Source organism: Mytilus galloprovincialis, chromosome 8 (assembly GCF_965363235.1).
Source record: "Mytilus galloprovincialis chromosome 8, xbMytGall1.hap1.1, whole genome shotgun sequence".
NCBI lineage: Eukaryota > Metazoa > Mollusca > Bivalvia > Mytilida > Mytilidae > Mytilus > Mytilus galloprovincialis.
In genome coordinates, this window is record NC_134845.1 from 46,051,177 (window position 1) to 46,065,689 (window position 14,513).

At 36.4% G+C, this 14,513-nt stretch overlaps 1 protein-coding gene across 1 annotated transcript; it reads left to right on the forward strand.

Annotated features, from left to right (window-relative positions):
• Positions 1-8,529: 8,529 nt before the first annotated feature.
• LOC143042044 (uncharacterized) lies at positions 8,530-10,398 on the forward strand. Its single transcript, XM_076214277.1, has 3 exons — positions 8,530-8,912; positions 9,525-9,705; positions 10,162-10,398. The coding sequence occupies exons 1-3, from the start codon at positions 8,570-8,572 to the stop codon at positions 10,367-10,369; spliced, it is 732 nt and encodes a 243-aa protein (XP_076070392.1). The 5' UTR covers positions 8,530-8,569; the 3' UTR covers positions 10,370-10,398.
• The last annotated feature ends 4,115 nt before the right edge of the window (positions 10,399-14,513 follow it).

Sequence of the window (14,513 nt, forward strand, 5' to 3'; positions counted from 1 at the left end):
GGTCTTCTCCCGACCGGCAGTAAAACGCTTGCCGAAGTTGAGCAGTCACGCCCGGTCAGAATGGGGACGTTAAATCAGATGCCTCGTGTAAAGAGAGTGCCACACTCTTTCCACGTTAAGAACCCTCTTTGAGGGGTCCATAGGTGGCCTGTTGAAAGGCAAAATTTCTGTCCCTATCTAATATAGCCTTATTTTTCTGTGGCAGTCCAGATTTCCTAGACCATCATCCAAAATGGCCTCTATTATGACAAGACTAGTTCAAATCCATATCATCGATTTCTTTATTTTCCAAATCTATCAATTCCCTTTTCAATTAGAAAACAAAAATCGTAATATTCATCAAACTTTGTTCTTGGTTAACCAACAGTTTCGTTTAACAAAAAAGTATTTCAAGTTACACCAACTTGTAATAAATATCCATGCACTGTTGAAGCACGTACGGAATATTTTAATAATGCAAGCAATATTGTAGGATATATTTCATTTTTTTCTCCCAAATAAATAGACATAATATGCATAACTTGAGTGAAACTGCAACACTAAAAAACATGCTTATCGAACCAAGCTTTCCAAGTTAGCTTCTAAACATCCAAAAATGTTAGATAAATGTTCCACTTTACCTTACTTTCTCAAAATATCCGATTCTTTGGGTAGAGGTTCCAAACATATTGTTCCATACATTGGTTTTATATTTTTTCTTTGTCCAGAACAGCCTCTGTTAAATAGTCTAGCGACTTGATTTGATAGTCCACATCACCTGAGGTGTACGATTTTGTTAAATATTCAGTAGAGAGAATATCATCCTCCAAATATATTTCGAAATCTGTGTTTTTGTATTGTATAGAAAGTGCACTCACAGTTACCAAAACATATGAAGTGGTTACACCACGATAACAAAATCCTAGTGAATATTTATTGTTAGTGATGTTAAATTTGAGGGTATGTGCTTGATGATATTCTCCACCTATTTCACCGTTGAAAACTGCCTCATAACTTGTAAAGTATCCTCATTTCCAGACATAATTCATCATTTGTCCTTCAGTTACTGCAAGGGAATTCGTTCTGGACCCTAGAATGCCAAGACACACGTTTAGAGTCGGCAAGTCAATACCGTAGTATGACATGTTTCTCACTACTGGGAACACCAATTACTACCAACTGGCTGTTTCAACTAAATTTATTTTAAAATATTTCAATGAAAGAATATTGAAGTTATGCAATGTAAAATCTTCAATATACAACCCCAACCAATTCTTACAAAAAGCCTAAAGTTACCTTACCATTTGTCAGCATTGAACATGCCAATGTCAATTTGACATGGTCATTTTCTTTCCGAGATCAAACCCTAGATCTTTCCATGTTGAAATCCATTGGGCAATGCGTCTGACTTGAACAAGGACAAATAGTCGCCTATTTCATGTTATTCCAAATCAATGCATTACCCTATTATTTGTGGATTTTTTAAAATCAAAATTACGAAGTTCTTTACCTGGTTTCTATGATGAGTTTATTTACTACCACGTTATGCAAAATGTATGCCATTCAAATACACCATTACAACCTACAGTTTTAGGGGTTTATCAGACCCTATGACTGCTCTCTCTCACAAGATAACTTTCTCTAGACATGATATTGGTTAGGCTCCTCGACTCGCGGCACCTAATCCTTCTGCTGATCTTTTCTTCATCACAGAGTCTGTAATGTGTGGCACTTGGCATTAGTAGGTTGAGTAAGTAGATTTACGGATGGATCACTCAATCGCATGTGTCCTTGCGAAGCCACAAACAATTCCGATGATAAGTGGATATTTTCATCAGTCTCTATTCCTACCTATATCTGTGTTATTCACCATTACCATGATTCATTCTACATTTTAACACTATATGGCAACTTCTCATAGACCATACTTTTTATGTGCAGTATACATTAGACAACGTCACTTGCTAAAATAAATATAATTGTTTGAATTGTTGAATACAAACGATTGCACTTATTCTGCGTAAATTGTGGTGGCTGGATTGGACACATTATGAACGTTTATGATGTTGGTTTATGGTTGAATTTGGTGGTTACTTGTTTTGAAATACCGTCTGATGCTGGTGCAGCTATTTTCAATTAGTTGCAGGATTTCAGACACTTTTCGTTTCTGTTGTTCTGATGGTTGACTGTTTGACCATAATGCATTGCTCCGATGATCAGTTTGCTTCCTTCGAAGCTGCTCCGGAATGTTAACATTAAGCCTTTGGAGAATGATTAGTGTAAAATTCATGTATCTGCCTGCCTTTTTACAACAACTTCAATTTTGTTTTTCCCGACTGGTTGCCTCGAAAACCAAACGGTCTTATCTCTATAGCACGCAAGGTCTGGAAATGAAAATATTTATTTGTTCTTTCTAATTGCAACTGTTGGTGTAGGTTATGTTATATTTGTTTTTCTCGTGGGATTTTGTCTATATGTGTTACATTTTAGTGTTATGTCGTTGTTCTCCTCTTATATTTAATGCGTTTCCCTCGGTTTTAGTTTGTTATCCCGATTTTGTTTTTTGTCCATGGATTTATGAGTTTTGAACAGCGGTATACTACTGTTGCCTTTATTTGAATATGTGAACTGGACACCTATCTGGTTGATGCCTATTTTCAAATTTTCTTGCCGTGTGTGGTTCAATAGTCCTGTAGTCAAGTCCTCCCTGTATGCTTTTGACACTGTCTCCCTATAAAACAAAACTTGTTTACCGTTATCTTGTTTCCAACCATCAAGTTTTTCAAGCAGAGGTCGCAATGACCTTGACCACCTCGGAGATCAAAGTTTAAACCTATTGTCAAAAACATGGTATAAAATAGAAAAATTGACACAAATACAAGTGTGTATTTCAAATGGATTTGAAGTTAAATGGAACTTCTTAAGTATGTTCATACTAACACATTTCTTCATTTTAAATGTATAACTCTTGCAGATGTTGATATAGTGTCAGCCTAGCTTGAGTCCGGTTCTTCAGAAAGTTCCATTTTTTTGTCAGGGGTTAATCCTTCTACTGTGTAAATTTCATGCGTTTTTTAAACGGTCATGAATCACCCCCTGCCTGCATTTTACAGAGAGATGTACTTAACCAAGACTCAGTAAATGCCAATATATCGAATTTGTCATATTCAGCTGCAATAGGATCTTGGGAGCTAAACTCTAGATGTTTAAATGTAGGAAAGAAGATTTCGAGGGCAAATCGTACAACATTTGACAAGTCGTTCGAGTTGATAGAACTATCTGGCGGTGCTTCGTTATAGATGGACATGGGTTTGTTTCAATGCCACCAAGAATCAGTAATATTTGTAACACAAGTAGTATAAATTTTGTATTATTAGATTTGGGTAGTTTCCCTTGTGGTTCTTCAAAAACCAGATGAATGAATAAAACGAGTGTTAACGCTTGGAGTTTGTTCTTACTGGTAGCTTTTAGCATGATACAAAAAAAATGTCGAGTAAAGAGATAGATACTTTTATTGGAATTGCCGATTCTGATGCTATACTGCCTATTGCTCACTCCAATTGTACTGTTACTCCTGTATCAGGGATTGTATCGCACTGAGAAAGGCTAAGTCGTAACAATATACCTATCTGCATTTCGTTTTTTTTTTAAAAGAAATGCAGATATATAAAAAATATTGAGCGGAAAAAAAATGGTAAGAACTGAAAAATACAATTAAGAACTTCAATGATATATATGGGGAAATGGGTGATATTGGAGGAGATTTAATTAGTATGCAGTGGTAATCAATTAGTTTATACAATTGAATAGTAAATCAAAACTAGTCACTATTTCACCTTGACACTGTTGATAATTGTTACTTGTGTTCTGAGAGCAGGCCGATCTCTGGTGTCCTTTCAGACCACACTTGAGGCAGACGGGTTGTCTGCCCAAAACTGTTATCAGTACTGGCCGGTTGTAAACCATCCCTCTATATTGAATCGCCATAAACTGTGACTCGGTACCTCTCATGACACCTTTAAAGGTCCCGGTCTTCAGTTTAACCATTGTAATCCATGGTCTCCTACAATTGAATACTAGTACCATACCGATCCATCCAATATGTAACCAGTTGTTTCTGAAGGTGGAGAGGAAACCCCTGTACCTTAAAGTTCACGATTGTCCAATCTATTCTGTCGTTGGAAATGGTTCGGCTCTTTTCATCTCCGAAGTCGTCTGTTTGCGAAGGTGAGATACCATACAGCTCCTTCTCCCGTCTTGTATATAGCTTAATGTCTAGTCTCCAAAAGACCCTCGAAAATGAGATGACCTGTCCCCCTGTATTTACCTTGGCCTGCTGGAACTTGGCTCTCAGGGTCCTTCTCATCACAAACAGGTGAATGTACTTCAAAATATATCAATAGAAATAAAATAGACAGGTGAGTTAACTTTTGACATAGATATAAAAGACAAAGGAATGTAACTTTATAAAGACCACAGCGTAGTTATATAATACTATTAAATATAAACATATGAAAATACATATATATATAAATAATATATCAATATCAAAAATAGAAATGCTATAAACATATGAAAAATACACCTATAAAAGGTTATAAAAGAATAATCAAATTGAAAGTCCGTGGACAGAAGGGCAGTTATTTCAGGGAAATAATCAATGTATATACGTCCATAATTCAAGCAAAATTAGTCAACCTCAATCGTTCTAGTACACTTTAAAGATAGGGCAACTGGTCCTGTCCTCTCCAGTTCTTCCTCTTTAACCAACTTCTTCCCATTGTCTTCTTTCTCTTTCTCCGCTGGGTCATTATCCCTCCCCCTCTTTCTGGTCATCCCTGACAAGTCCATCTCTTCAGTACCTTGATCCTGGGCGGATCTTTATTGCTGTCAATACATCGGTCCTCCCAATGACCTTCACTGCTGGTAGGTACATCGGCACTCAACTGAGCGCTTTCACCGCTTCCATAATCTAACCCTGCCCTCGCCGAATCTGCATAACTCTTCCTAGTGTTAATAGTGTACTGATGGCAGGCCGACCTCTGTATGGTATTGCCACGAACTGTGGCTCTGTACTTTTCATAACTCCTTTTAGGGCCCCGGTCTTCAACTTCAGTCCTTCATACTCCATAAATTCCTCCTTTAGTTATATAGCAGTCCCGTACCGCTCTAACCATTTGTATACTAATTCTTTCCTTAGATGAAGAGGAAACCACTGGACTTTGAATTTGACTATTCTATAGTCGATCCTGTCGAAGTAAACGGCACCACTGCCGTTGGTAATGGCTCGGCCTTGTCTGTCTCCAAACGTCTCGGTCTCGAGAATACCTTCTATGGCTGCGATCACCTGTCCCCGTGTGTTGACTTTCGCCTGATATATATAAAAAATATTTCAATATCAAAAGTAGAAATATTAAATATAAAAGGAGTAATCAAAATCAAAGTCCGTAGACAGAATGGCAATTATTTCAGGGGGATATTCAATATACATACATCCATAGTCAAAGCAAAGTTAGTCAATCTCTATCGCGCCAACAAACTTTATCGGTAGGGTAAGTGGTCCTGTTCTCTCCGGTTCCTCTGCTTTCACCAGCTTCTTTCCATTATCTTCTACCTCTTCTTCTGGGTCGTCATCCCCCCTCTTTCTGGTCGTCCCTGCTATATTCATCTGTTTGCGGTACATCGGCACTCAACCGATTGTTATTGGTCAATTTCGCATGTCTGTCTTGTTGATTTTCAAGGTGTTTTGGCGATGTGTTGTATACAGACCTATCTTCTTCACCTCTCTGACTGTTTTTATCGAATTTTGGGTTTACAACGATCCCTTGATATATCTATGACCTTCACTGCTATTAGGTACATCAGCACTCAGTTGAGTGCCTTCGCCGCTACTGGTGGTCAGTACCTCAGGCCGCAGAAGAGACCCTTCACTGCTAAGGAGTTAATCGAGTAGACCTGTTTACCCTTCACTGCTGTCTGTCTGCGGTACATCATCACTCAACTGAGTTCTTTCTCGGTTCCTGCCATACTGACTTCCTTGGCGTACATCACCCTGGTCGTATTCTTCGGGCACACAGAACGTTGGTGCCCCTTCGCGCCATATTTAAGACGGACTGGCTGCCAGCCTAAAATAGTGACTAGGACAGGTCTGTTGGATACCATTGCCCTGTATGGTATGCATATGGCGTTGAACTGGGCCTCGTTGCTTAATTCTCATGGCACCCGACACAGTCTTCCATTCTCATCATCGTATACCATGAAATCCTAATTTAGGTGAAATTCGTGTCGTAACTCCTAAGCCAATCCCTCACAAGCTCTTTCTTCATATGGAGGGGAAACCAGTGTATCCGAAAGCGAACCAGATAGTCCTTTCGAAACACACTGATCCCTTTTCCTTGCAGACTCTCCTGGTTCCGTCACATAGGACTTCTACTTCATTGTCGGTAATGAAGGTCACGTACCATTCGTTACCCTCCCGTCTTCTAACTTCCACAACGTCTATGGCGGCGATCACCCGTCTTCTGGTGTTAATCTTAGGTCAGTAGATTTGACTCTCGAGTTCTTCTCATAACGTCACTATTATAATACGAATTCATGTTGACAGACGGGCGGCCGTGAAAAGTATAAAGTAGACATATAATAATAAATGTAATATATAAACATATATATAAAACAATCAATAGAAATAATGTAACAAATACAAAACAGAATACACCTATAGTAGATGGAAAGGGAGCACACAATTGCATAGTCCAAGGGCGTAAAGGCAGTCATTTCAGGAGGGATTTTCAATTTTCGAAGAACGTTTAACAAATCAAAATAAAGTAACTCGCATCTACAAGGTTATCTCGACTTTTCCTAATGTCATCAAGAAAATTGAGCACGACATTCCTTGAACCTTTCTCCTGTGTAACTAAGTGAGGCGGTTAAGTTTAACCTCATTTTCCCTGGTTGTCTTTGGAGGCACTCATTTCACATTTAAAAAATATACAGTTGTCCATATACATTTCAAAGATGTTCATTTCGTTTATATTCATAATCATGCTGTATATCAAATCCCAAAAGTCTTTTGATATTTTACATTTGATACAAAGGTACTCTCTGTTAGATTGATTATAGATGTATTCTACAATAATGATTGTATTTCTTCTTAATATACTTATTCATTTTTCTTTGCACATCGTCAGTCGTTGAATATGTCCTTGTTCTGTAATAAACCCTTGCTAATGATAATTTATTTTCAAGACTGCACGGCTTGCCGTTTGTTTATTTTTTTTAACAAATGTTTAACGTGATATTTACATATTTTCAGTTGAACTCAAGTTTTGAGTTTTCCAAAATAAACTCTCAAAAGATGGAATCTAATTTCGAATTCTTTATGGTGTTTTTCGGGGTAAAACTTCAAAACGTTGCATTTGAAGTTATATACACTGGTGGTAAGCGGATGGTCGTAAGTTACAGTTGTGACCATCTGAAAATGGGAGAAAACTATGGAGGTAAATTTTCCTTTCCTATTGTTCAGCAGTAAAAGGTTCATTTGAGCCAAAGTGCTTGTCTCAAACACACTAATCGTGAGCGAGTTCACTAAAATAAAGTTTGATACATAAAATCATTAGCATTTTTTTGAAATAGTCATTCAAAAATTCGAGCATGATGGTCGTAACTTCATTGATAATGTTTTGGATGATGATCGTTACTAACACATGATGGTCGTGACTTTTGAAAGATGATCATAACTCGAGAATTGAGACCAGCTTTTATATAAAGTAAAGAGTACTGTAACCATGTTAATAAACTCAGATGTTATATAAGGTTTACTGAAAACAATATTAACAATTGGTTACTTTAATTATAGTATGCATAAATTAAGTCAAAGTATAAAGTTGTGATGTATCTATTAAAAAACGTTAGGGCCAATAACTAGTCATACTAACGAGTTCATTTCTTGCGGATTAATTATCAAGGAATTATAAACTTTGGCGTAATTTTGTCGAAGTAGTGGTAATTTGAAGACATTCTGAAAAAAAGACCTAATAACTAATTTTTTTTTACAATAAGATGTTGAAGATAATCCTTAAAATAAGAGAACAATATGTACATCATATTTATATATTTACTTTCAGAGGCATTTATGTGCTCCGATTTGGTATGTTCCGATATGTCTGATAAACCATCTTACATCTTAGGCCGTGTTCACACTGACCTAAACTCGGTGTTGTGTTAGTGTAACTCACACGTAAACTAAACACAATTGCGTTCCCATTGATAAAACTCAATGTTTACATGTAGTTTAAATCATGTTTTATCTACACACAGTCGATAGTCAATGTAGGCCTTGTGTGGGTTTAGTGTACATAAAACAAGATATTTAAAACACGAATTGTACCATGTCTGTTTAAAGAAGAAAAGTATTCTTGATAAAAATAATATTTATATCAATTGTTGATAAAGTTCTTTACAAAATTATGTGCTTAAAGTTGATATTCTTTTCTTTTATATATAAAGGCTATATATATAAACACTTGGCGCATCTTTATTAACCCCTTATCAAGACCCAAAGCATCATTATTGCCACATAATTCATTTGAAAATGTCTTCCCGAATTGACTGGACGTTTGCAGAAACAGGCGCTTTAATAAGCCTATGGCAACAAGACCATATTCAGAAGATGTTTAATAGCATGTGCAGGAAGAAGCCAATTTCGGAAGACATATCAAAACAGTTAAAGATAAAGGGTATTGTCAGAACGGGAAAGCAATGTGAAGTAAGAATTCACACAATGACTACAAAATACCGGAAAATTGTAAAGGCAAACAAGGAGAGTGGGGCTTCACCGAAATTCTGTCCCTTCTTTGAGCAACTGGATGAAGTGTTGGGAACAAAAGCCAGTACAGTTCCACCCTGCTTGATTGACTCAGGAATAAAAACATTTGGTAAGAACTTCACAATTTTACATTTACTAGTTTTATAAGTACATATAAGAAAATATGCGTGAAATATTTGCCACTGTTCTATATACTTAATCAACGATTCACGAATAAAAGCGTATTCGGTGATGTTTTTTTGATTGGCTTGTCTTGCAGATTCAAGAAATTCTCTTAGAAATAAAAAAAAAAGTCAGCAGTAATTTACATTGTATGATTTTTTTTTTAACATCAAAGTCGTAGAAAAAATATGTGGTATGATTTCCAGTGAGACAGTTCTCCACAAGATATAAAAATGAGACAGAAATTAACAAGTATAGGTAACCGTACAGCCTTCAACAATGAGCAAAGCCCATACCGCATAGTCATCTATAAAAGGCCCCGAAATTACCATGTAACATATTTCAAACGAGAAATCAATGTTTAGACGTATCTGCAAGATAGTATCGGGACATTGCTCTTGGTTCAAACTCCGGATCGTTTTATTCAACCAAAAGTAATGGATTGAGAAAAAACGCAAATAAGTTTCTCAAAATCACCAACTCGCTATAATATCTATTTTGCTAAACTTGTATATGTGTATGTTAAGCATATTGTATAATCCTATATTTCCTTTTTTAGTTCCTGAAATGGTTGACGACAACAACAATGAAGTGCCTTGTGAGATGAATGCTGGTTCTGATACTGTAGTTGACAAAAATGATAACGAAACAGATTGCCAGAAAACAGAAATCAGCAAAGAAAAAAATACAACAACCCATGCCCAGGATGATAAAGTCAATACTGTATGCAATCCTCGCAGGTAAACTACTGAAAACTAAGCATGGCATTATAATTTTAAAGAGCATACTCTTGTCCGCATAAAAGACCTCTATTTCAATGGGGAACATTTTACGTAGTTTTCAAACTAAAAAATAAAATTATCCCATTGAATAAATTTTCAACATAAATAGGTATCCGTTTTAAATTGGCTGTCATTTCATATAAAACTGCATTTACACGCAGTTCCAATAATTATTTGCATGTCCCCCTTACTTAAAGAGTATTTTATTTTATTAAATTATTTTTTGTGTGTGTGTGATTTTTTTTCGGGGGGGGGGCAAAGAGCATATATTTTTTTCAGATAGGTCATACGTTTTCATTTTTGTTTGGCTTAATGGTTAATTCGTTTTCTCCCTTTTAGAATATCAAATAATTAAACTCTTACCAAAACTGATATTTTAAAAAATTGAAAACCATGTTTTTTTGTATTTTTAAGCAACAACGATGACATAAAATCAAGGAAACGTTCAAACACAGAGGATCTGATGACATCTTTCCTTGAAATGCAACAAAAAAGCGAGGAACGTTTTTTTGAATTTGAAAAGAAAAGAATGGAAATGGAGGCAAAAGAAGAAGAAAATAGACAAAAGAGAGAAGAAGAACAAGAAAAAAAACCAACAAAACTTTTTACTGGAACTTGCTAAAATATTTGCAGCAAAAAATAAAAAAAAAACAGTTATAGATTTTTAGTACTTTTGTTATAATTTATAAATCAAGTGGTCACATCAATTATTATGACAGAAATTGTACATTTGAATTATAAATACACAAGTCAATTATATATTATCTCTAAACTAAAAAGGACGCAACAGCACCCCTGATATTTTCAGCATAGTTGTTTTGATTATTTTGCAAATTGGCAAGAAATACATTATCTTGACCACCAACAACGCCATTTAGCCACTGTTCATTGATACCATCACCATGCACTTCACAAAAGTTATGTAATGTACAACAAGAACAAACAACATAAGGCACACGTACAGTAGCGACATCAAGTCTTTTCAGTAAGCAACGCCATCTCCCTTTCAACCTACCAAATGATCCTTCCACAACCATGCTTGTACTTGAATGCTTGTAATTAAAAGTTTTTTGTTCATAAGTTAAATTTCCGAAATCGGAAAAAGGTCTCATCAGCCAAGATTTCAAAGGATACGCGGCATCACCCAATAAAAATACAGGTATCTCAGTTCCATTAATATTGACTGTATGTTGAGGAAATAGCTCTCCATTCTCTCCTTGTCGATAAATGTCTGAATTACTGAATATGCGCGCATCATGGACTCGGCCTGGCCATCCGACATAAACATTGGTAAAGCAGTAATTTGCATCTACAACTGCTTGGCATACCATTGAATACCACCCTTTTCTGTTGTGGTGCCACTATTGGAATATGTGTTCCATCTATAGCCCCGCCTACTTGGGGAAAACCGTTGATTCGTCTGAAGTCTCGTATATTCTCAATAAGTCTTTGACCTGTAGGTAGACATATATATTTCGGCATTAAATGGTCCGTTATAACTTTGCAAGTGTCATTTGCAATTTTGCAACACGTCGACCTCTCAACAGCAAATAGGTGCGATATAGTTCTGTATTCTGCATTTGTGGCTAATCGCCATAAAGTTATTGCGACCCTTTTCTTTACAGTTATGCATTTCCTGAAGTTTGTGTTTCTTTTCTCGATGTGGATATCAAGTTCCGTGCACAAAAAAATGAACGTTTGCTTTGATAGCCTGAAGTTTTCACGAAAGTCATTCTCGTTCAAGGACCCATTCACAACATGTTCCCACCAGTTGTCGCAACTTTGTCTTTGCCAAATACTCCTTGGAGGAGAAATGCCATTGGAAACAAACAAAAATGATAAAAATGCTGTTACCCTTCTTTGCTGCAATATCGTGAACATCTCTATTCTTCTTCTTCTTCTATAAGCACGCTGCTGCAGCCTACGTTTTTTGTTGCGTAATTGAGAAATCTTTTGTATCTTTAAAGAACTGTATATCATCAAAATGGGGCATTCCAGTTAATATCTGCTAAAGGGGGATGGATGGTCCTTTCTGATGGGTGTAAAATTTATACATCATGTACATCTTAGGGGTGAAATTTTGGGTTTGTTTCATCTGACAGGTACACTTATACGCAAAAAACTTCTGAGGGTCTTGGCAGCAGTAAATAATTAAAAATGATTACATCTTAGTGGTAACAAAAATGCCTATGTCAGATCTGATGGGTGCTTTGAAATGTAGACAGTTTCGTATGATGCATTATCTAGTATTGTTTTTAAAATTCTGATGGGTACAATCCTTGCAGTAAAAAAATCTGATAGGTCATTTTTTTCCATGAAAGCCCATCCACCCAACATGAACAGGAACTCTTCATCTGATAGGTCATAATTTTTTATATCTGATAGGTAGTTTTTCATGATGTTTTTTTTCTGATACGTATAAAAAAAATCTCCCCATCCATCCCCACCTGTCAGAAATTAACTGGAATGGCCCAATGGCTTTCATGACTGCTAGATAAATTGTCCGATAAATATGTATTGAACATTTAAATGACGTATAGCTTACAAGTGTGAACAAATCTCATGTACAAGTAACTAAACAAGGTGTATAGATGTGAACAAATGTAATGTGAAACTAGTGTACACTACACTAAACTAATTGTAAACATGTTTACTCTACATAGCGTTTGGTGTGAACACGGCCTTAGACCGTAGTTCACAGAAGCACAAAAAATCTGACAATTTAAAGATACGTGAATTTCTTTTTTAAACGACACAGATGGGGATAGATCTTACCAATCCCTGCAATTCAATATCTCCCTGGATATTGGCGGATATAAGCAGACCGGACATACATGTTACATTGACGTCCACGAAAAACGCATTACATTTAAAAAATCTCCAAATGCCAAGATAAACAATGATGAAAAGGTCAACCAAACTGGTGTTGACCATTTATACCAGCTTATCCCAGGCGCGATTTGAAAAAAAACGAAGGATATGGACCGCATTAGTGATGTCATATCTATATAAGAATGTATTGAGAATGGAGTAATAATGCGAAATATACATGATATAGCCTTTCATCTACTTTTAGATATTGGGAAGTTTTATACCACGAAAACAATATCGCATATGAGATATGACGAAAAATCTTTAACATTCTGGTGTACGGTGTACAAACATTTCAATAAAAAGGGGATAAACTTTTTCCGTGGATACAAAACAGACAGTTTAGTTGACCAAAAAGGTTCCATTGGCCCCAAAGACTGTGACATCAACTTTGCTTTGCCTTCAAATCCTACCATAACAAAAGAAGTTGATAGATTTACAGCTGATGCTGGACATCCTGGAATATCAAATTTATCCCTCGAAGCATTCGCTGCTAGACAGCTAGGAAAGGATATTAAACTTTCAATAGATGGGGAAAAAATTGCTATTGGGTTTGGAAACATGGGAGATGAAGATCTAGCCGCAGACAAGCCTTCACCGACGTGAGCAGAAAGCAAAACGCATCTATCAGATGAGGTCTTAGTGGTGTCAACAATGAAAGACGTTGTAGAAACTAGTGTAATAAATGGCTTCAATAAAATGACCGACCTTTCAGATACCAACTTATCAAATGCAAAACAAGCATTCTTAGTAACAATTCTTATTATGAGCATTCGTATTTAACAACTATGTCTCTTGGATCGCAAAGTTATTATAAATGACTTCGAACGCTGACTGGGGTGAATTGGACGATTCACAGGATAACGCACGTATTACAAAACATCGATCGGATAGCTGGCTTAATCTCCGCAAAGAAAGTAGAATTACAGGCAGTACTAATAAACGGTATTGGAACTCTTGTATGAAAAAAAAATACCAGTCTACTTTCCCATTTTAATATTCATTGAAGATGGTTGTGAAACGATTTCCCTTAGAGATTCGTATGCAATTATTAACAGTGGTTACTGCAACAACCGTGATGAAATTGCATTTGAATTAAAATGTCCTATGCCCGGAAAGAAAAGAATTACAGACGTACATAATAAAATTTTACTGTACCACACAGAAATTGAGTCAAATGGCAGCAAGAAAATGCAATAATAGTTATCGAAGGTACCAGCATTATAAAATAGGTTATCAGATCAATCGTTCAGTCAGTTTAATTGAAGTCTGGAGCTGGCATGTCAGTTAACTGCTAGTAGTCTGTTGTTATTTTTGTATTATTGTCATTTTGTTTATTTTCTTTGGTTACATCTTCTGACATCAGACTCGGGACTTCTCTTGAACTGAATTTTAATGTGCGTATTGTTATGAGTTTACTTTTCTACATTGGCTAGAGGTATAGGGGGGGGGGGGGGTTGAGATCTCACAAACATGTTTAACCCCGCCGCATTTTTGCGCCTGTCCCAAGTCAGGAGCCTCTGGCCTTTGTTATTCTTGTATTATTTTTAATTTTAGTTTCTTGTGTACAATTTGGAAATTAGTATGGCGTTCATTATCACTGAACTAGCATACATTTGTTTAGGGGCCAGCTGAAGGACGCCTCCAGGTGCGGGAATTTCTCGCTACATTGAAGACCTGTTGGTGACCTTCTGCTGTTGTTTTTGTCTATGGTCGGGTTGTTGTCTCTTTGGCATATTCCCCATTTCCATTCTCAATTTTATCAGAGTTTAATTAAAAAATTAATGCCCAGGTGAAGATGATGTTGTATCCTGCCAAGTCACTGGGGACCATTCCATTTCTTTATTGAATCTAAGACTGTTAGCATAGCATCTAGTGTGCCAGGAACATCTAGT